The sequence below is a fragment of the Pan paniscus genome, chromosome 14 (genome assembly GCF_029289425.2).
Source record: "Pan paniscus chromosome 14, NHGRI_mPanPan1-v2.0_pri, whole genome shotgun sequence".
Taxonomy (NCBI): domain Eukaryota; kingdom Metazoa; phylum Chordata; class Mammalia; order Primates; family Hominidae; genus Pan; species Pan paniscus.
In genome coordinates this window covers 32,213,630-32,237,921 of record NC_073263.2, presented here as the reverse complement: position 1 = coordinate 32,237,921, position 24,292 = coordinate 32,213,630, and the positions used below count along the sequence as shown (strand labels likewise).

Here is a 24,292-nt window from a genome sequence, read left to right as displayed (position 1 = left end):
TCTGGAGGAAAATACCATCTTGCTAATCATTTATTAAACAGTTACTATCTGCTAGGCACCTGCCAGGCACTAAAGATTCACAAACAGACACGGCACAAATACGTCAAGAAATAATAGTAATACTTCCCCCTCGTCTCTTACATTCAGTTAAAACTACTGTAAAAATTAAAAAGCTATAAATAATGCTCTTTGCTAATAACTTGGTTGGTAGAATCATATTATTTTTACAAGTTACCTTTAATTTAAATTCAAGCTGGGGTAAAACAGAGAGCAGCAAATGACTATCAATATTGTAGAGCTCCAAAATTAAGTCAAAGACATGCTCTGACAAATCGCTGATAGATGTTTTCCCAAGCATCAGAACCTGATTAAAAAACTTTTGAGGAGAAAGAAAGCCTATCATTAGTAGAAAAACCAGAGACAAGATGAATGTTTTAAAATCTTATTTGACCAAATTAATCATTATTTTATACAAAGTCAAACTAGGCATATCAAAATATTTTCTAACATTATATGGGAAACCAATATAGGCTACATGAAAGATAAAACATGGAATCCATCTTGTATACAATAAAACAGACTGAAACATTTCAATAAACATTCTACTTTTCAAATATACTCTGCTCCCCATTATAATACTGATTATATTCTATCCTATATTATTTGTGCATATTTCTGGATGGTTAATTTTATGTGTCAACTTGACTGCATTAAGGGATACCTAGATAGCTGGTAAAGTAATGTGTCTTGGGTGTGTCTGCAATGATGTTTGCTGAGGAGATTGGCTTGTAGACTGAGTGAGAAAGATCTGCCCTCAGTATGGGCAGGCATCATCCAAATAGGGTGGAAGGCCCAATAGAACAAAAAGGCAAAGGAAAGTGAATTCACTCTCCTCTGGGCTGGGACATTCATCTCCTATCCTTGGACAGCAGAACACCAGGTTTTCCTGCCTTTGGACTCCAGAAATTGCACCAATAGCCCAGTCCCCTGCTAGGTTCTCAAGCCTTGCCTTCTGCCTCTGAGAGTAACACCATTGGCTTCCCTGGTTCTCCAGCTTGCAGACAGCCTACTCTCGGACTTCTCAGACTCTGTAATCTCATAAGTCAATTCCCCTAATAAATTCCCTCGCATACATATACATGTGTCTCTGTGTGTGTGTATACATACACTATGTGTGAATATACACACACATATATGTATATGTGTGTCTGTATATACATACACTCAATATTGGCTGTTTCTCTAGAAAACCCTAATACAATGTCTTAATCTCCCCAAGGGTGAGGGATAATAGCTTGTTCACCTTAGTACATATGGAAGAAAACATCATCCCATAGATACAGCCTTCTTACATTTTCATAGAAGGCAATTCTATGTTTGAAATATGAAATTTTTTATTTTTGATGAAAAACTACCTCTTCCTAATCCTTTGTCTTCTTTTACATTCTGATGTGTACATATCTACACGGTTTACAACACTAATTAAAATCCAATTAAAAGCACACACAAACACAAGGAAAATCCAAATTTAAACAATTTTTCCCTACCATATAGCTAGCTCTAACTAGTTTCCACACTCAGATCATTTATCATATTACTACTGAAATTGGCAAAGATGCATGGCATAACTGACAAGTTCCTTTCTATTTAAAATCTTCCAAAAACATAAAAAATTAACCAAAAGCATACCCTGCCATGTATCCTCAATGGTTTCCTGAGTCTCAGCGGAGAAGGAGTCAAGCATTCTTTATACCATACAAGCTGCCCTAATCTCTTCTGTGACAGTTAACACACAACTGGCTTAATTAGGCTTTAGCTTTCTATACTGAAAGTACAGAGTGGAGGATTTCATATTTCTATGTCTTTTCTGCTTACTTTTACTTCTTGGGTTGTTTTTATGTGACTTTTTTAGGTCTATGAATCAGACCAGACTACCTAGCCATGAAGAAAGAAGAACAAATTCTATTTTGCTATTCTTTCTTTTTTGGTTTTAAAAAGAACTTGTTTGTCCTTCCTATTTATCAATTTTATGGGAAGAGAATTTCATGACATCAAAGGTTAATTTCTTATTCAGGCTGAAAATAAAGTGGCTTTTTTGCTTCCATTCACAAATTTTCTCCTGCTTAAAAAATAGTAAAACAAGTACTATTTACTTAATAAATAGTATATGCCTTAATAAAGAACAATAATCCTTCCCAATCTCACCACCCAAGTGGTCAAACCATCATCATCTTCTTCTAACAGTCTGGGAAAAACTTATTTGAAAAATTAAGGGAAAAAAATCATTCCCTGGTTTAATTTCTCACAAATTCCATAAAAAAACACATGTATTGAACACTTTTATAATCTCCAAAAAGGCAATGACCAAGTTGGTCTTCTCCAATGTGTAAAAGCCTACCTAGCACAGTGCCTGACACAGAGGAGGCATAAAATATATGTTTGGTAAATGAATAAAAAATATGCAAAAGACAGTATGATACAAATATGGGTAAAACAATCCAAGTCCTTCCTAAGAGCTGAAAATTTAGTGGAGGTAGATTTAGATTTGATTAAAATATTTCCTTCCAAAAATTCTTTCATTTACAAAAGGGTAGCTAATTACATACTACAAATTAATTTTTTTGTACAGCAAATGTCTCCTAATGAAAGATGTCACCAGTCAGTAATAAATTCTACCTTACATTTACGTGGCTAATTTTAATTACAAAATATTTCACATTAAATAACACATTCTCCACCACTACCCAAGCATTACAGGTGCAAAAACAGAGGCTCAGTGGAATTAAGCAATTTAACCAAATTTTACCTATTCCAACAACGATTGGATGTACTTTTTTCAGTCCAACAAAATAATTTTTTGCCATATCCTAAAATTTGTGATAAAAAAAGAACTGGTGAAAAATAACATCATTAAGAAGTGATGCGTGTAGGAAATTTTTAGAATTATCACCATGTACTTTTTGTTCTTGATATTCCATCTTACCTTTTAAACAAATATATATGTACTGTTTAGCTTCCTGGATTGTTGTGTTACAACAAATTCTATTTAAAAAAAAATAACCTAGGCTGGGCATGGTGGCTCACGCCTATAATCTTAGCACTTTGAGAGGCCAAGGCAGGCGGATTGCTTGAGCTCAGCAATTCAAGAACAGCCTGGGCAACATGGTGAAACCCTGTCTCTACAAAAAATTTTTTAAAAAAGGAAAAATTCACCAGACATGGTGTTTCATTCCTGTAGTCCCAGCTACTCAGGAGGCTGAAGTGAGAGGATCACTTGAGCCTCAGAGGCAGAGGTTGCAGTGTAACAAGATCACACCACTGAACTCCAGCCTGGGTGACAGAGCAAGACTCTGTCTCAAACAACAACAACAACAAATTTTAATACATAAATAACCTATACCACCACAGTGATTTCTTAAGTCTTGATATGTAAGAAATACTATCGATTAAAAAAAAACAAGAATGTGTCTGTATGTGTGAATGAAAAAGAAAAACAGAAGAGAGAAGTGGAGTTATTATCTCAGTATCTTACTCCTATTTTTAATTGTTAATTCTCAACTAGGAGGATGAGTAAATAATAGCTGTTTTAACTGTAAGTCCAAAAGGGCTAAGAATGATTTCTAACACTGAACTAATTTTACCCTACTACAAGACGATTAAGTCCATTAGAAAGTGATTTTACATGTAATTATAAAGGTCTGAAATGGAAACATAAGTAGACAAAAAGGAACTAAAGGGAGGGAAAAAGCAATTCTTATTTCCTAGCTAACCTTCAAATAAGGCAAGGAACAAGAAAACAGGGAGAAATAAGAAAAGAGTGGACAACGTACTGGGAGAAAGTATATAATTCAATGTGTACTCAGAACACTCTGGCCCCTGCTCCCCAGCTTTTGATAAAGACATAATATGAAAGTTTGGGGAGTTCATGGGGGAAGGATTCTATTTCTGCAAGCAAGAATAACAGGAAATTAACACAAGGTATAAGTGATAAAGAAATGTTTTTACCTTGATGTATTCTGGGATTGTTAAAAATATTTCCTCAGCCTTTTTTTCTTTAACTTCCATTATAAACATTTTCAAACATACAAAATTTGAGAGAACAGTATAACGAACCTAATCATCTAACTCTAACAAGTATCATCATTTATTGTGGGTTTTTTCCTTTAATTGCCCCAATCAAATATTGATTTTCCCCAATAACAGTAGAGATATCAATACGGTATAGCGTTCTTTTCTTATTTTTATGCCAGAAAAAGAAATCAAAATAAGATGTGTCCCCCCCCCCTCCAAAAAAAAAGAAAAAAAAAACTGGCTTGGCAATATGAGTTTAAATAAATGGCCACCAGGAGGAGCTCACCTAGTGTGCTCTAATGGCCCATGGAAATAGTCATTTAGAAGTACATGAAGCAAGGGAAAAGGATAATTACAGAATGTTTTAAGTCTAGGTCTACACACTTCAAGTGCCACTAAGCCAATGATGAAAAAACTCAATCCAACCAATTTATTTCAGCCAGTACCTGTAACTAACAAAACTGCAGAAACCAGTATTGGAAGTTCCCTGAAAATCTTGGAGCAATTAAGATAGATTACAGATTTGATTCCACAGCTTCTGAAAGTTTACCCTTCAAAACACTTTCTTACAAATTAAATTAATTTTTCCAAATCATCGTATGCTTTGGATTCGCTAAGGCTATAAGCCAGAAACAAAAGCTGGAATTTATTAAGTTACTGTTTTATGAAGTAGTTAGTTTTCAAAGTACATCTTTTCATGATATATTTCATACACTGACTTTAAATTTGTGTATACTACAAGAAAAACTCTCCCTCAATAAATTTTAGGAGAATGCATAAGTAATTATTAAAGGCTTTCTTTCTTACTTTACTCAGGAATGCAAATTTATATCCTTTACTTGTCTGGAGGTGAGTGAAACTGAAAAGCAGGTGGAGGGACTGAACTGTTACACAATTCCAAGGGCCACCATTAACACTGTACTCTACATTTGTATTCCAGGAGGCACCATTCACACAGAATATAATATGAATACTGCCACCTAAATCTGTAGAACTCAAAAGAACTGTGGAGAGAAAATAAAACTTACCATAAACTTCTGTCAGTGAACCTAGCAGCTAAAAAATATTTCTTCTAAAAATAAATACAAGATAGTCAATCATAAGTAAGTAGATTTGGGGTGATACTGAAAGGTCTCATTTTATTACAATTGTTCCTTTTTTCCAGAAAAGACAGATTTATATGGAATCTACCCCAGGAATAGCAATAGATAAGCAACTTTTACTAAATCACTACTGCCATTCACACTTGCCTTCAATTTCTAGGTCTTAATATTAGTTCATATCTTCTTCTTGTACAAATCAATTTAAGCTCCAAAAACCTGTAAGCAACGTCTCTGAATAATGAAAAGTTCCGTATGTTTTATCTAATTACATTTAACTCTATTTCTATCAGTAGAAACAAACAGAATATCTTGCTAACCAAAATAAAACTGTTTAAGTTATCAGGCAAGTTGAAAGATAAAGAACAAACAGGATGAGAGCAAGCCTTCCAAAAAATATTAAGCAAGAATAATTTTAAGAAGGAGAAAGAAAATATATTACTTAAGGGTTAAAACAACACAAATTTGTTGTTTTTAAAACTATATACTATCTGATGAAATTTTGCTTCTAGCAAGTCTTTAAATTTTCAGTTTAATCCTTCTGACAACCAATTACAAGTAAGACTTACATTGGTAATATATGGCTCAATAGCTTGAGCTGTCCTCTTCAGTAAAGCCTTTGCCAAATCATATGCTTGCTTGTTTAAATTCTGAAAAACATAAACAATATCTATATTATATATCTCTAACTATGAAAAGCAAAATATTATCTGTATTCAAAATGCTACTTGAGTAAATGAATGAAAAAACTAAGACTCAATTGGAATAAAAGAGATAAGGCAAAACCACTTTTCTTTTTTAGGACTAACTGGCCTACTGGATCTAAGATTCCATCCACGTAAGGATAATTATATTCTCTTCCTATTTTGTTCATAACATAATGTAAACCACACAGAAATGGTCAATAAATGCTTATTAGATAGAGTCACTCTAGATCTAGTCCCAAAATCAATTCAGTTAAGTACAAATACAGGCTGTTCCACTTCAGGTCCAAAAAACACAAAATATCCTAAGAGAATGAACTATGTTCTAGTGTGGGCAGCGATGGGCATCCCATAGGCGGGGAGGGACAAAGGAGTTTTGGGCAGCTGTAAAAAAAGCAGATTACTCAAACACATTTCAGAGCACAGGTAAGTCAAAGGATACAACAGGAAATACAACAAATAGTAAAGTATGGGCGGAAGATAACAAGAAAAAACATCATAAGAAGCTATGTTTCTAAGAGACTTTGATAATGATACAAGGAAGTAAAGATAAAAAATGGAGTCACTACCCCAGTTTAAACATATTCCAGAGAACAGGAACACTGTATATATCCTTAAACTCACACTCTTTACTCAGCATATTTTTAGATTTACCTGCCTTAATGCTTGTATTTTATTATTTCATTCATACTAACTGCTGTTTAGATATACTAGATTCTTTACTGATTGTCCTATTCATTGACATTAAATTATATGTCTTGTACAAGTCTCCTTGTGTAAATGAGAAGTAATTTTCTGTAAATTTTATCTTTGCCATTTTTCAGTTAGGCTGTTTAGTCTTGCTTTTATTTATTTTTAGATTTTCTCCATAGATTCTATGCACTAAACTTTGATCAATTATAGATGTTTCTTGACTTATGATGAAGTTACATCTCAATAAACCCACAGTAAGTCAAAATGCATTTAATACCCCAATAAACCCATTATAAAGTAAGTCAAACCATTAAGTCAGGAACTGTCTGTACATGTATAACACACCTTAGTCTATACTTGTCTTTTCACAATATTTATGGTGTCAAAGTATGGAGACTTTTTTTCATTTTTTTTTATGGATATGTAACAACTATGCTTATTCTGGGGGTACATGTGCTATTTTGATACATGTATACACTGAATAATAATCGAATCAAGGTACCTGACATATCCATCACCTCAAATATTTATGTTTTCTTTGTCCTGGTAACATTACAAATCTTCTCTTTTAGCTATTTTGAAATATAAATTATTGTTAACTATAATTTCCCTACTGTACTATCAAATACTAGAAAGAGGATGGGCACTGTGGCTCACACTTGTAATCCCAGCAATTTGGGAGGCAGAGGCAGGTGGATCACCTTAGGCCAGGAGTGCGAGACCAAGCCTGGTCAACATGGCAAAACCCCGTCTCCAATAAAAATAAAATCAGCCGGGCGTGGTGGCGGATGCCTATACTCCCAGCTACTTGGGAGGCTGAGGCAGAAGAATTGCTTGAACCTGGGAGGCAGGGGTTGCAGTGAGCTGAGATTGCGCCACTGCACTGCAGCCTGGGCGACAGAGTGAGACTCCATCTCAACAAACAAACAAACAAAACAAATACTAGAAAGAACTATGCCTTCTATCTAACTGTATTTTTGTACTCCTTAATTTCACTTCATTCCTCCCCTCCCCAGTTCCTTTCCCAGCCTCTGATAACCACCATTCTATTCTCTACTTCCATGAGACCTTTCTTTAGTCCCCACGAGTGAAAACATATTTGTCTTCCTGTTCTCATTTTATATCACTTTACAAAATAACCTCCAGTTCCATCCATGTTGCCGCAAATGACAGAATTTCATTTTTTTATGGCCGGAATAATATTCCATTGTATACATATATCACAATTTCTTTATACACTCATCCACTGATAGATACAGTTCAATTCCATATATTGGTTACCACAAATAGCTTTTATTTTTAATGTAATCAAATTTATCCGTCTGTTCTCATACGGCTTTGCTCTCTATAGCTTTCTTAAGAAATTCATTCCTATCTTGAGGTTGTAAAGATGTTTATTTTCTTTTTTTTTTTTTTTTTGAGTTGGAGTCTCGCTCTGTCGCCCAGGCTGGAGTGCAGTGGAACAATCTCGACTCACTGCAAGCTCTGCCTCCCGGGTTCACACCATTCTCCTGCCTCAGCCTCCAAAGTAGCTGGGACTACAGGCGCCCGCCACCACGCCCAGCTAATTTTTTGTATTTTTAGTAGACACAGGGTTTCACTGTGTTAGACAGGATGGTCTTGATCTCCTGACCTCGTGATCCGCCCGCCTCGGCCTCCCAAAGTGCTGGGATTACAGACTTGAGCCACTGTGCCCAGCCCCCAAAGACGTTTATTTTCAAACGAAATTTTAAAAACTTACTTTTCACATTTAGACCTTTATTGCACCTGTAATTTATTCTTATGTATGGTCTGAGATAAGTAGCTAATTTTTATTATTTTCCATATAAGTGCTAAACTGTCCTAAAACCATTCATTAAATAATTTCTTATTCCCCCTTTGATAACTTGTAATACCCACTCTCTCTCAGCTTCTACGTAAGGATGCTTTCATTCAGAAATTCTCCATTATTTCCATATGTCCCTTTGTCTATCACTGACTGATTATAGCCAAAGGGACACATGAAAATAATGTCAAGATTAGGTCCCTGTTTTCTTATTCTTCTTCAAAACTGTTTGGCTATTATTGGTCATTTGCTCTTTCACATCAGTTTTAGATTCATCTTGTCAAATTACACACAAGTGCACATGCTATCACTTTCTTTTTTTTTTTTTTCTTTTTCCTTTTTGAGACAGAGTCTCACTTGGTCACCCAGGCTGGAATGCCGTGGTGTGATCACGGCTCACTGCAGCCTTGACCTCCCTGCAAGCGATCCTCCCACCTCAGCCTCCCAAGTAACTGGGACTACAGACATGCGTCACTTGCCCAGCTAATTTTTCTAGAGACAGGGTTTTGCCATGTCGTTCAGGCTGGTCTCAAACTCCTGAGCTCAAGTGATTCCCCTGCCTCGGCTTCCCAAAGTGCTGGGATAATGAGAGAGAGCTAGTGAGCCTGGCCTCGGTTTCTATTTTTGATTGAATTATTGATCAGTATGCAGAAGATTGACATCATTATGATACTAAGTCTCCCCTTCCATAAACAGTAAATCTCTCAACACATGTAAGTCTTCTATTATGCTTTTCAGTCAATTATAACAATTTTCAACATAAAGGTGATACACATTTACAGTTAAATTTCTAAGTACCTTACATCTTTGTTAAACCTACAAATGAAAAATTTTTGAAATTATGCTAGCAGGTTTTTGTACCTTATGTCTCACAACCTTCTAGAATGTTCTTATATTTTCTATAAATTTGTCTGTACACCATTTTGGGTTTTCTGCACAATCATATTTCAGTTCAGTTTCTTCCAATCCTCTTACATTGTATGTCTTGTCTTATTCCACTAATATAACACACCTACTATAATGAGGATTAAAAATAGCATGCTTAAGATATGGAACCAATCTAACTGTCCACTGACTGATGAATGGATAAAGAAAACGTGGTATATATACACCATGGAATACTACTCAGCGATAAAAAGAATGAAATAATGTCTTCTGCAGCAACTTGGATGGAGCTGGAGGCCATTATTCTAAGTGAAGTAACTCAGGAATGGGAAACCAAATACTGTATGTTCTCATTTATAGGTGGGAACTAAACTATAGGTACACAAAGGCACACAGAGTGATATAATGGACTACAGGGAATCAGAAGGCAGAGAGGGAACAAGACACAAAAAACACACTGTGTACACACTGGGTACAATGTACACTTCTCAGGTGACAGGGGCACTAAAAGCTCAGACTTCACCACTATACAATTCATCCATGTAACCAAAAACCACCTGTACCCCAAAAGCTACTGAAATTTCAAAATATATAAATAAATACAAATTTTTTTAAAGCATGTTTGCCTTTTTGCCTGAACAGAAGCAGTATTTTTACAATGTTCCTCACATCAAAGAGAATGCTTCAACATTTCACCATTAAATACTGTATCATACATATCTCCTTATCAATTTAAGTTCTATTTCAAATTTGCTGTTATAAATTACAATGAATTGTATCCATCTTTTTCTATATCTATTAAAATTTGTCTTTCTCTTTGATCTATTAAACAAGTATCTTAGTCTATCACTAACATAATGTTAATCCATCCTTGTATTCCTAAAATAAAGCCAATTTGGTGATTATCAATAGTATTTTAAATCATTCTGGAAATTACTATTTTATATTGGGAATCAATTAGCCTTTTTTTTTTTTTTCTTGCTTGGTTTGCACCTGGTTTCCCTAGGAAGATTATTCTCTGCTCATAAAATGAGTTATGGAGTAGTCCTTTCTATAATCTGGAAGTGTGCTGAAAGTTAGGAATATTTGCCATTTAAATAATCAACAGAAATCCCTGGTAACGGGTTTACAGGTTCTTTTGTTGTTGGTTTGAGTTCTGCTGCTGTAATTATTTTTGCTGCTGTTATCGTTGCTATTGTTGTTTGAAAAGAAGAGTTTTGTTTTATAGGCAGAGTTTTTAAAACCAACTAAATGTATTGGTTATAGGCTATTTGTCTTGATTTTCTCTCAAGACAAATTTGCCAGGTTATATTTTCTAGGAATTTATTCTAATTTCAAATATGTTAGCATAAAATATTCCTCATGGAATTGTCTTTTGATCTTTTTCATGTCCATTGTTCCTCATTTCATTCTAAAACTGTACATAGACACCATTTCCTTTTTTGTGATCTAGCTTTCCAAGCATTTGCCTATTTAAAACATTTTTCAAATTACTAACTTAGGGTTTTGATGGAATGTCACTGTGTTTTCTATTTCACTAATTTCATTTATTCACTACTTTCCTCCTTGTATAATTTGTTTATTCTCATGTTTTTATTACTCCTTGAAATGGACATTTAGCCATGGAGTTACACTTAAAAGTGTATCCTGCAAGTTTTAATATGTATCACTTAATTATCATTTCTAAATATTTTAACTGCCATTATGACTTAATGTTTTGTCAGATTACATGCTTGCTATTAGTGGTTTTGTGTTTCAAATCCTCAATATTTTTATAAACTCAGTTTACCTGATTTATAGTCACTAAAACACATGTTAAAATGGAACACGAATAGTGAATTTGCTTCTTTCTGTCCGTAATTCTTTCAATTTGTGCTTTATATATTTTGAGCCTGTGTGCATACAAGTTTAGATATCTTCCTGAGTACTGAATCTTTTCTCATTATATAAAACTCTTCTTTATCCATTAAAGACTACTATGTCTAATATAAGCTATCTTGGTTTTCTTTTGGTTTATATTTGCCTGGCAAGTACTTTTTCCATCCTTTTATATTCGACCTTTTGTGAATGTGTTTTATTTGTATTTCTTAGTAAAAATAATCACCCAGATTATGTTCAATCCAATCTGAGAACCTATCTTACATGGTAAATACAGGTCATTTACATTTACTGTAACTCTTCCTTTTATTATAATCCTTAAAATTTTAACATAAACGGCTCATTTAAAGTTCAAACTTAATAGCTCCAAGTACTCCTGATCATCCCAGGATCATATCACTTATTAATTCCATTAAACCACTCTATTTTACATAAGATTCATTTATTCTCTAACACTGCAAATGAGAAGCCAGTAATCAGTTTAGCGTTCATTCCTTGGTAAGGGCCATGCCTTTACATTCTGGGTGCTTTATATATGATTTCTCTTTCAGTATTCCACAATTTCAGGATGGGCCTGGACAGGGATTTCCTCTTTTTATTTTTTTTTTTACTCTAGTCATGGTACTTTTTCTCACTAATCCATAAATTAACGGCTTTAACCAATTCTGGAATATCTCAAGCTAACTTCTACTTGAATATCATCTCTTCTCAATTCTCCATTTGTTATTCTGAAATCACTATTAAATATGTCAGACCTTACCTTTCATGTTTCATCTCACTGTGCCTGTATAATTTCCTCACATCTATCCCAGTTCTCTAAATATGTTTTACATATAATTCAATCAAGGTTTATATTTTGGTGGTCATTTTTCTTTTTCTTTTTTTCTTTTTTTTTTTTTTTGAGACAGAGTCTCACTCTGTCACCCAGGCTTGAGTGTGCAGTCGCACAATCTCAGCTCACTGTAACCTCCACCTCTCAGGTTCAAGCAATTCTCCTGCCTCAGCCTCCTGAGTAGCTGGGATTATAAGCGCATGCTGCCACGCCTGGCTAATTTTTGTAATTTTAGTAAAGACAGGGTTTCACCATGTTGGCCAGGCTGGTCTTGAACTCCTGGCCTCAGGTGATCCACCCGCCTTGGTTTCCCAAAGTGCTGGGATTACAGGTATGAGCTACTGCACCCAGCCATTTTTCATTGCTAATGAGTTTTTCTCCTAATTTTCTCCTTTAATATGTCTAGTTATTACGTTTTTTTACCTATTTTATCATTAATCCTTTCAAGAGTATTTATAATTTTTTTAAAAATTTTGTCAGAATGTTTTATTCAGTGTCATTCACTAAACTACAAGGACCTATGCAAGTTATGCAAAGGGCTGCAAAACAGTAATTGCCTTGAGAAATTTCCACCCTAAGCTAAATGGACTAAGCAAAAGATTGAATCTATAAGTACTTGGTGGAAAGATTCCAGCTCCTGTACTTAGAGACAGGAAGTTTGGAAGATCCTATGATTCTAGTTTCTGGAAGTACCTACAGGTCCTCTCCCTACAACAAGGCCAAGGAGAAAATGTTTAATCAGGAAGGGTGGGTTTATTTTCCCCAACAAAGTCCTCTCCACGACAATCGATGGATGGAGGCCTCAGATGTCTCTGGTAGTCAGCTGCTCAGTGCAGAAAGCCAAGCTAGATACTCGATTTGTGTCTAGGAGGGTTTGTCTTGGCACAGTTGACAAGTGGTTGAGGGTTCCAGAGAGCTAGGCTGAGAGTCCAGTCAGGCACAGCCCATTTGAAAGGCTTAGCAGGTCTCCCCCTGGGAATTCAGTCCTCCTCCCTAGGGCATTCTGTGGCTGGATTCATGACCTCTGCCTTCTCACCTGAGCACACAGGCAGTAGAGCTTGTGGCATCAGGCCAGGTGTTCATTTGCCCAGCAGAAGTCACTAGCTGGGCCCCAGGCTGATTTTTACAGCTCATTTAATAAAATGGATTAATGGGGATTATAACTAGATGTGGGCACCAAGGTGAAGGAGACGATGGGAAGAGCCTCTGCAGGTCTACTTGCCAGCTTCCCCCTTCTCTCCTGTGGTCACCAGAGAAATGAGGCTGGGCTGGGTAGAGTCAGGACATGGTGGGCTGCATTCAGAAGGTGCAGCAGGAAGGAGTGAGGGGTGGGAAGAGGAGCAAGATGGCAGCTGACTAGGAACCCACAGCACACCAGGACCTGTAGATTTTATTTAATAAATATATTATCTGAATTTCTGAACTCTAATCTTGCTATTTGTAGTGTCTGCTAAGTTTCAGGATTCAGAGACTGTTTTCTTTAAGAGTTTGGAATTTTTGAATTATGAGATCATTTTCACTGAATCATTATTCATGTCAATCTCTACACTGAGATTCTATCTTGCCAGAGAGGTCTTATATTTGCACAGATAACTACACTGGTGATTCCTGTCCTCCTCTCCTTAACCCAAACCCCTTCTAAATAACAGAACCGTATTTCTAACTGAAGATTCAGTCATTTTCTAAAATCAAAACACAAACACACACAAAAACATACATACATAACATCTTAATTAATCACGCAGGCAAGAAACACTGTCACCAACATATCACTCCTCTCCCATTTAGTAGAGACTTCCCTTTAAATTTCACCAGTCCTCTCTATCTACACTATCACTATCTTTTAGTTACGGCCCTACTTGGTTCCATCTTCTGACAAGTAAGTTATGTAACAGCATCTAAGTAGCTACTACTAACTCACTCCCTGAAATACACTCCATATGCAACTGAATTATAACAAATATGTTATTACATGAAATCTACAATTTCTTATTAGTTATTAAGTGTATCTTTTTATTACACATTAATCACAATAAATATGTATTAATATAACTAAACCAACAGATTCTCTAAAAGATTAAAGCAGGATAAACCATATTTAGAACCTAAGCACAAATTTTAAGCCTTAATATTAACGGGCATTAGACACATTACAGTATACATTGCTACTCACCTTATGAGCAGGTACCAGATTTACTAAAACTGTATCCAAAAGCTCCTGAGACACTGTATCACCTTCACAAATAATAGAGCTCATAAGGTCTACCATGTGCATATGGACTTTCTGATTGTGGCCATTGCTGCAATTCAAAACAGATTTTGTTTCAATTACAACTGAGATATACAGGATTTACTCTTAAGATGACACTGACAAGCATTACGCTTTACAAAAATACTACTAAAATATTAAATAAAATTCTATGTATATTCATTTAAAGCTTCCCTCTCTCCCACATCATACAAAAGTATACAAATTATATTTTTACACTACATTTATTAGATTTTTCCCTAATTTTAACCAGTCTCACAATCAAAAGTAATTACATCAAAAGCAACTTCAGTTCTGCCTTAAATTCAGAAAATCGAACTGCTCTGAAGTTAACTCCAGTAAATAATTTTAAAGCATACACAAAAAGCTCAAATAGCCATATGCATTAAGAAGTCAGTATGTATGTTTTATAGACAAATAATGCAATCCAAAAAAATTTTACACTGGCCTTATGCCACTCCTCTAACCAATAATTACATATAATACAAAATTAAGCTCTATTCATTTTTGAAACATGTATAAAAATAAAGTGTGTTAAAAGTTACATCTCTTAGCCTTCTAATATTCATTGTAACAGTTTATGCAGATTCACCTACAAGTTCAAAATTTGTTGTCTTTTTTTAATGTTACATACTTAATAAAATAAACTTACTTTATAACTGAAAATAAGGTTCTGTATAGCTGGGTGAAAATTTCATTGCTATCTTCTAACTCAAAGCATATGTTATATGACTTGACCCAAGCAATGTTCTAAAAATAAGATGTAAAAAAGTGAAAGTTAAGCATTTTGATTATTAAAAATATACAAACAAAAAAATCAGTTTAAAATGTCATCTCAAGATACAAGATATTGCTTACCTCAAGTAAATAAAAATACCTATTGAATTGTGGGCTCTTTGTATCCTCTAGCCCCTTCAACTGTCTTGTTATAAACATAAATATATCCTTAAATAAAAAAAGACAAAGTGCCATTTAGATTATGAATGCTAAATGAAAATAACCATGAAACGCCAAGAGTTTATTCAGCACTCATGTGTACATATCATAATAAACTATAAAGAACCAGAAAAAAATTTTATTTGGCTAAAATTTTTTAAAAGTACACCTTTATATGAACAACATTAAATATCTTACATTAAATATCTTACTATCCTTCATAGGAAAACAGTAAATCATTTGCCATAATCTTAAAGTCAAAAAACTTCATCTTATAGCAAAAGTTAAACAAATAAACCTGAAAACTGAGATAGCTAAAATGTATGCTATTTTTAGAATAAAAAATGTTGCAATGACTGAGAGCTGATCAGGTTTCCTGGAACAGTAAAATATATGGTAATTAAATAGCAAGACCAGTTTAGGAAACAATTTTTTTTTAATTGCCAAATGACAATACAATAGATACCACAGAGAAGCTTAGACTCTTAGAAGTCAACTTGTCAAGCTTCCTACCAATCATTGTAATTACCTGCTTTTCCCCATCTTTCTAAATCTATTCCCGTCTCATATTTTTGACTTATTACTATATCTGCATTTGTATCTACATTTGTATAAAGCAACCACACAATCAAGTCTGCATAATAACCAGCTAACAACATGATGACAGGACCAAACCAGCACATACCAATATTAACCTTGAATGTAAACACATTAAATGCCTCAATTAAAAGGTGCAGTGTGGTCAGTTGGTTAAAGAAGCAAGGCCCAACTGTATGCTGTCTACAAGAGACTCATTTCATATGCAACGACACTGATAGGGTCAAAGTAAAGGGATGGAGAAAACTCTACCAAGCAAACAGAAAACAGAAAAAAGCAGGGGTTGCTATTCTAATTTCAGACAAAACAGGCTTTAAACCAACAATGACAAAGAAGAGCATTACATACTGATAAAGGGTTCAATTCAACAAGAAAACCTAACTATCCTAAAAATATATGCATCCAACAAAGGAACACACAGATTCATAAAGCAAGTTCTTAGAGACTTATGAAGAGACATAGATAATGACACAATAATAGTGGGAGGCTTTAACACTCCACTGACAGAATTAGATTATTGGGGCAGACAACTAACAAAGATATTCAGACCTAAACTCAGCATTTGACCAAATGGGCCTAACAGACATCTACAGAACTCTCCATTCAAAACAACAGAATATACATTCTTCTCATCTGCACATGACACATACTCTAAAACTGACCACATAATAAGCCATAAAACAATCTTCAGCAAATTTTTAAAATGTGATTCACCACATAATGATGACCACATATGTTGAAGTTGACAGCCAAATCAAGAACAGAATACCAGCCAGGAACAGTGGCTCAGCCTGTAATCCCAGCACTTTGGAAAGCCAAGGCGGGTGGATGGCTTGAGCCCAGGAGTTCAAGACCAGCCTGGCCAACATGGCAAAACCCCATCTCTACTAAAAATACGAAAATTAGCCAGGCATGGTGGCATGTGCTTGCAGTCCCAGCTACTCAGGAGGCTGAGACAGGAGAATTGCTTGTACCCAGGAGGCAAAGACTGTAGTGAGCCAAGACTGTGCTACTGCACTCCAGCCTGGGTGACACAGCCAGACTCTGCCTTTTAAAAAAAAAAAAAAAAAAGCCACAAAAAGAATAAAATACCTAGGAATATAGCTACCCAGGGTGGTAAAAGACCTCCACAACAAGAATTACAAAACATTGCTCAAAGAAACCACAGATGACACAACAAATGGAAAATCATTCCATGTTCATGGATAGGAAGAATCAATGTTACTAAAAAGGCCATGCTGTCCAAAGCAATTTACTGAATTAAATGCTAGTCCTATCAAACTACCAAGAACATTCTTCACAAAATTAGAAAAAACTACCTTAAAATGTCTATGGAATCAAAAGGGACCCCAAACAGCCAAGGCAATCCTAAGCAAAAAAAAAAAAAAAAAACAAACAAAGCTGGAGACATCACATTACCCAACTTTAAAGTATAATACAAGGCTACAGTAACCAAAACAGCATGGTACTGGTACAAAAACAGACACATACAACAATGGAACATAACAGAAAGTTCAGAAATAATGCTACACATCTACAACCATCTGATCTTCAACAAAAGCACAAAAACAAGCAATGAGGAAAGGACTCCCTATTCAATAAATGGTGCTGGGATAACTAGCTAGTCATATGCAGAAGACTGAAACTGGACCCTTTCCTCAAACCACATACAAAAATCAACTCATGATGGATTAAAGACTTAAATGTAAAACCTAAAACTATAAAATCCCTGGAAGATGACCTAGGAAATACCATTCTGGACATAGGACCTGGCAAAGATTTCATGATGAAGATGTCAAAACCAACTGCAACAAAAACAAAAATTGACAAATGAGACCTAATTAAACTAAAAAGCTTCTGCACAGCAAAACAGAGTTAAGAGACAACCTACAGAATGGGAGAAAATATTTGCAAACCATATATTGAACAAAGGTCTAATATCAAGAAGGTATAAGGAACTTAATTAACAAGCAAAAAACAATCCCATTAAAAAGAGGGCAGGCCGGGTGCAGTGGCTCATGCCTGTAATCCCAGTACTTTGGGAGGCCAAGGCAGGCAGATCACAAGGTCAGGAGTTCAAGACCAGCCCAGTCAACGTGGTAAAACCACTGTACTAATACAAAAATTAGCCAGGTGTGGTGACGGGCACCTGTAATCCCAGCTACTGGGGAGGCTGAGGGAGAAGAATCACATGAACCTGAGAGATGGAGGTTGCAGTGAGCCAAGATCGCACCACTGCACTCCAGCCTGAGCAACGGTGCAAAACTCCATCTAAAAAAAAAAATATATATATATATATATAGGGCAAAGAACATGAAGAGATACTTTTCAAAAGAAGATATACGTATGGCCAACATGCGTATGAAAAAATGCTCAACATCACTGATTAGAGAAATGCAAATCAAAACCACAACAAGATATCATCTTGTACCAGTCAGAATGGCTATTGTTAAAAAGTCAAAAAAAAAAAATGACAGATGCTGGCAAGGCTGCAGAGAAAAGGAAGTGCTGATACATCGCTGGTGGGAATATAAATTAGTTCAGCCATTGTGGAAAACAGTTTGGCAATTTCTCAAAGAACTGAAAACAGGACTACCATATGACCCAGCAATCCCATTATTGGGTATATAACCAAAGGAATATAAATCATTCTACCATAAAGACGCATGTATGCGTATGTTCGTGGCAGCACTATTCACAATAGCAAAGACATGGAATCAACCTAAATGCCAATCAACAGTAAAATGGATAAAGAAAATATTTCATATACACCATGGACTATTACACAGCCATAAAAAATGAGATCATGTCCTGTGCAGCAACATGGATGCCACTGGAAGCCATTATCCTAAGCAAACAAACGCAGGAAGAGAAAACCAAATACCACATGTTCTCACTTATCACCAGGAGCTAAACATTGAGTACATATGAACACAAAGAAGAGAACAGACACCAGCATCTTCTTGACGGTGGAGGGTGGGAGGAGGGTGAGGATCGGAAAACCACCTATTGGGAACCATGCTTTTACCTGGGTGACAAAATAATCTGTACACCAAACCCTCATGACATGTAATTTACCTACATAACAAACCTGCAAATGTACCCCTGCACCTAAAATACAATTTTTTTTTAAAAAAGGTTACTTAAAACAAAAAAAGTTACTTTGATAGTAGTACTGTGGGAAATATGTTCTCTATGAATGAACCCTTCCTGGATTGCTGAAAGAGTACACACGCCATATTGACCCTATGTAGCGATGGAAAGACAACAGTCACTTATAACCTCACCAATTACTGCCTAAACATGAAGCCAACTGTATAAAAGGGGTTTGCTGATGACAATAACTAACTGAAAGTGGAAAGGTAAGGCTCAAATATCACAATTTTCTAATATGTATACAACACTACTGTAGACAAAATATATAGACATACAGATATACGAATTTGACGCTAATCAAGATGAAGTGAAATCTCTTAAATATTTAGAAAGCACCCTCAAAGTCAGTAATTTTAAGTACTATCCCCCAAAAAGAAAAAAGAGGCATTTAGAATAAGACTCAAAAATTCATCAGAAAAACCAAATACTTAACATTTTTCAGCTAGGGAATAATGCACAAAGACCCTAATTTCAGCTCTTTTACAGTCTTCTCATAAATTGTCCTGTTAGAAACGGAACAGATATGTAGCTATTCTTTAGGGAGAATTTCTCGTTACCCCCAAAGCCCTGAAATAGGTCCTTGATTATGCAAACTGAAAGATCCCCAAGAGAGATAAATAAATTGGACAGTAGCAGTCTTAAGTTAGACTTCCTCGTCATGAGAATGCCAACAAGACATCTAGTACGGGAGAGCCACAGCCACTATCAAACAAATGGAATCATTCCTTAAACCGATTAAGTATCTCTAAATGAGAAATTCACATTTAGAAATCAAGCTAGTACCTGGGTATACAACTACATGGACCAGCTCATGTTATCTACTTTAAGTCTCCGACCATTCTCAAATCTTACAATTCAATACCACCTTTAAATGACAAATATTGCCCTCTATCTCCCTCATCCTAAGATTCTTTCACCAATCAAAATTTAAAACAAGCATGCCCAAAACAGGTTGCACATCCTCTACTTGAATTTTGGTAGACTTGATCAAATAAGCACATTCCTCACGTCAGTTATCAAGAACTCCATGAGTCCAAGAACCATGCCTGGGTTTTTTTCACCACTGTAAATCCAGTTCCTGACACATAAGTAACAGCAAGACTTATTAAGTGAAATAAACATAAATTGCCTGCCATTTTTTCACACTGTGGATTAATAATCTTTCTATGGACTCATTCTCTAACCCATAGTTTCCACAATTATCTTTTTTTTGTTTTGTTTTCTGAGACTCTCGCTGTGTTGGCCAGGCTGGAGTGCAGTGGCGCAATCTCACTCCATCCTCCACCTCCCAGGTTCAAGTGATTCTCCTGTCTCAGCCTCCACAGTAGCTGGGGTTACAGTCATGTGCCAACACAGCCGGCTAATTTTTGTATTTTGAGTAGAGATGAAGTTTCACCATGTTGGCCAGGCTGGTTTCGAACTCCTGAACTCAGGTGATCGGCCCACCTCGGCCTCCCAAAGTGCACAGGTGTGAGCCACCGCACCCGGCCTCCACAATTATCTTTTATTGTTGCTGTTTTTAATTCCTACCTGATCTGCCTTATGAACATTCAGTATCTTTTGCACAACTCTAATTACTTCATGCTTTCTACCAGCATTTTCCTAAAAAGATTACTCGTGCTATTCCCCTTCTCATCTTTTAAGGATTTTGCATTTCTATAGTTTTACTTACAATCACTGTAACCAAGTACCACATGTCTTTTGTACCTTTCCATTAAAATTTTGTTCACTGAATCTTTTTTTTTTTTTTTTTTAATAGAGATGGTCTCACTCAGCCCAGGCTGGAATGCAGTGGTGCCATTTTGGCTCACTGCAACCTCCGCCCCCCGGGGGTTCAAGCACTCCTCCCACCTCAGCTTCCCAAGTAGTTATGGGATTACAGGTGCACAGTACCACACAAGGCTAATTTCCTTTTTTTTTTTTTTAAAGTAGAGACAACGCCTTGCTATGTTGCCCAAGCTGTTCTCAAACTCATGAACTCAAGTAATCGTCCTGCCTTGGCCTCCCAAAGTGCTGGGATTACAGGCCTGAGCCACTGCGCCTGGCCTGTATTTTCTTCATAACAATGTATATCACACCTTCCATTAAATAAATGAGGATTATATATTATAAACTCATGTTTATACTAGGTATTGTGTTTTAAATAATGGCCATGGTCTTCAATATGGATTTTCAAAAGTGAAAAGGAATTGCCCCCAAAATTATAATGAAAGAAACAGAACTAATGATGACATGATATAAAAAAAATTATACACTGTATTAATCTACTTCTTAACCTCAAGACCAGAAAGTTTTTCAAAAATAAGTTCAAAAAAAAAAATATTAAGTTTAGCAAAAGATTACTGTAGCTAATGTCAAAGAATCCAAGGAAATCATCTAAATACCTTAACTCCTATTTTAGTTAGAAAGATAAATCAAAAGTATCGGTCAATCTTGGAGTTATTTAAATCAGTACTTGCCTTTAGTTTATCAGGGGATGTGTAAGGAGCTTCAGGAGCATAAATCCTGAAAATATCAGCAAGGCAGCAGGCTACCAGTAAGCGAACATCTTTATCAGGATGCTTGAGAAAAAAATCTGAAGCAAGATGTAAAGCTAGGTTTAAATAAAGCTCCTTTTCTTCTTCAGAGTCCTGGTCCATATCCATAAAAGTTTTCACAACCATCTATACAAAAATAAAAAATCAAATAATGAAATGCTCCATGTAAAACTACAGTCATGTGAAATAAAGGTCATGTTAATTGCTAAGGTTAACTTCAGATGAATATACTTTCATTTTTCTGCGGAAAGTCTCTATTTGAGAGAACACAATTCTCCTAAAACTACAAAGTAAACTTCTATTTAAAAGACTTACTAAAACATTTTTTCATTTACCCAAAATATCTGCTAACCAGATTTTTAAAGATTAAATTGCCCTTATGTAGTAGTCATTATTGGAAGAATTCCAATAGAATATTTGTGGAAACTTCTGGTCTCATTTGTACAACTGGACTAAAAGGAGTATGTCCTTAAGAATACCATCTTTTTTAAAAATAATATTTCTAATCCTTTCATGAGAAGAAAAAGTATATGCCTAAAGAAAACCCTAAGATGACAATTTAATTTTCCATTTAAGTCATTAAACCACTCCAGTCACATGGTTTTATTTAAGAAAGGATGTCAAAGATGCATCCCTCAACACTGAAAAGCTACTATGAAGTATCTACCACGGCATCCAACAAAATATTTCTTGTGTGGCAGTAAAAGAGAATATGATGTGGATAATTCATTAATTCAGTTGCACATGTGAGTTAAGACAAAGGAAGCTAAAAGAAATGGTTCTTTTTTCAAAAATATTTCTATAAAAGGTGAATAGAAAATAGAATGGTATACCATGAATTCTCAGAAGAGCTTTCTCTGATTTCAATATTAGTAATTACAATGATGATCTCAGTCTGCACTATTCCTACTTTAGATGAAACCAAATTGCCTAATTTGACAGGAACTGACATTTAAATACAACTCCAATGGAAAGGTGACCATCCAGCATCCACTAGGTGGTGCTGCAAATACTAGGCAACAAGTGGGGCTGGCCACAAAGTATCAATGTTAAATGTCTTGGTCCTTTATGCTGCAACGATTTCCACTTGCCATCCAGCTAGACTTCTGAGTAACAAATGGCTCGATTTCTACTGAATTCTCAGAGCAGCTGTGGAAAACACTGCTCCTCACAGAGCAGCCTCTCAGTTCTATTATGCCAGATACCAGAACCAACAGTAGACTAATCCTTGCAACCTGGCACTACATTTAGATTAAGGGTATGATGTCTGGGTCTTTTAGCTTTTTTATTTTATTACTTTTAAGATTTATGCTTTGATTGCCTATATGTTTAGGAAAAACCACAAAGGGTAAAAAAGAACTGCATGCATGTAACTATTTATTTCTGTAGATCTCTTAACAAAAGATAAGAGATTAAGCATATTTTGAATAAAATGTTACAGGAAAAAAAATTTTATAAACAGTATCACCTTACACGTTAACAAATTGTTATAATGTATAAAACTTACATGGGTATTTGTACATATCATCCTACATAATTTTTTCATATTTTTCTAAGAAGGAGGATGCTAAAAATGGAACTATAAATTAGGAAAATAAATGAGAAAAAAGTATAACTGGATTACTGCTAGACATAAATGTCTACAAAATAATGAAAGCATATTACAAACATTAAATATGAGTACTGAGGCAATCATTCCACCAACAATAACCACAAAGTTTGTTCAAGGTCCAGAAAATGGGAATTCCTCACTACTGTCTACAACTCAAATGCTGTTATAAAACTCATTAATAACTCATGAGTCCTCCAAATTAGGAAAGAAATCTGAGAAAATAACATCTCTAAAAGACACCAATGCTAATCAGTTTTAAGTGTAGGCTCTGAGTTCAAGATTAGTTTCTCAACAAACAACAGGAATGCTCACTTAGTATAAACAAATATAAGGTAATAAATGTATTAGTTTCTCCAAAAATGCAATAGGTCAAGAGAAGGTAAATACATAGAAAATGAAACATGTCATATATAGAAAGGATTCATAGCTTGACTATTCTTAATAAAATACACACCAGTTCCCAACTAGATAAAATATCCACCTATTAGTAAATTTAATCTGCTCAAAGATGATTTTCCTTTGAATAAACATCTGATATCTGACATTCTGATACTTTAAGTATAAACATATACATGTACAATATTAAGACTTTATGTGAAATTTATGATAGTATTAGCATCTTTTTCTCTTTATAAAAATTCTATACACCATGTAGCAATAAAGAAGAGTATTTGTTTTTAAGCCCCTGGATCTTCAATGATTAATTTGGGAACATTTTTCAGCCCTGACATCCAGATAAATAATAATATATCAAGCAACATAAATATCTAGATAGATACAACCTCGATCGGAAATGCTCAAAAATAAAGACCATCTAAACTAACTAATAGACCAGCTTAACATTCTCCTTGAACACTATGCTTCTTTATCCATTTTAACAATTACAGAGATCATCACCACCCTAAAGGAAAAGGTGAAAATATTATTCAAACACATATGAAGAGGCCCTAGCCTCATCCATAGAAGTTCACCAGCAATCTTGATTCATTACTACATGTCAGAAGCAGAGGGAGAAGCTTAAAGTGAAGCCCTTTGACCTACTTTGAAAATAACTTACAAGAAAGTAGTACACAGCCTAATTACTCAGTATAAAGACTTAAAACTCCCTTAAAGTGGTTGTCTTTAGAAACTATATAGAAGAAAGGAGAAAACTTTGTATAGACAATAAGGAATATGAGTATTGTAGACTTGTTCTTT

The 24,292-nt window shown here is 35.2% G+C and overlaps 1 protein-coding gene across 8 annotated transcripts in view; it reads right to left on the bottom strand.

Moving 5' to 3' along the window:
* Positions 1-24,292, bottom strand: part of PDS5B (PDS5 cohesin associated factor B) — a 189,251-nt gene that overhangs the window by 102,116 nt on the left and 62,843 nt on the right. For all 8 annotated transcript variants that reach the window (XM_034936560.3, XM_034936563.3, XM_034936564.3 and 5 more), the window contains 6 exons: positions 21,406-21,609; positions 15,116-15,202; positions 14,910-15,007; positions 14,162-14,288; positions 5,741-5,821; positions 236-376 (listed from right to left, as the gene is read on the bottom strand). In XM_034936560.3, the coding sequence (XP_034792451.1) occupies positions 236-376; positions 5,741-5,821; positions 14,162-14,288; positions 14,910-15,007; positions 15,116-15,202; positions 21,406-21,609 (738 nt within the window). The remainder of the gene's footprint in view (positions 1-235; positions 377-5,740; positions 5,822-14,161; positions 14,289-14,909; positions 15,008-15,115; positions 15,203-21,405; positions 21,610-24,292) is intronic.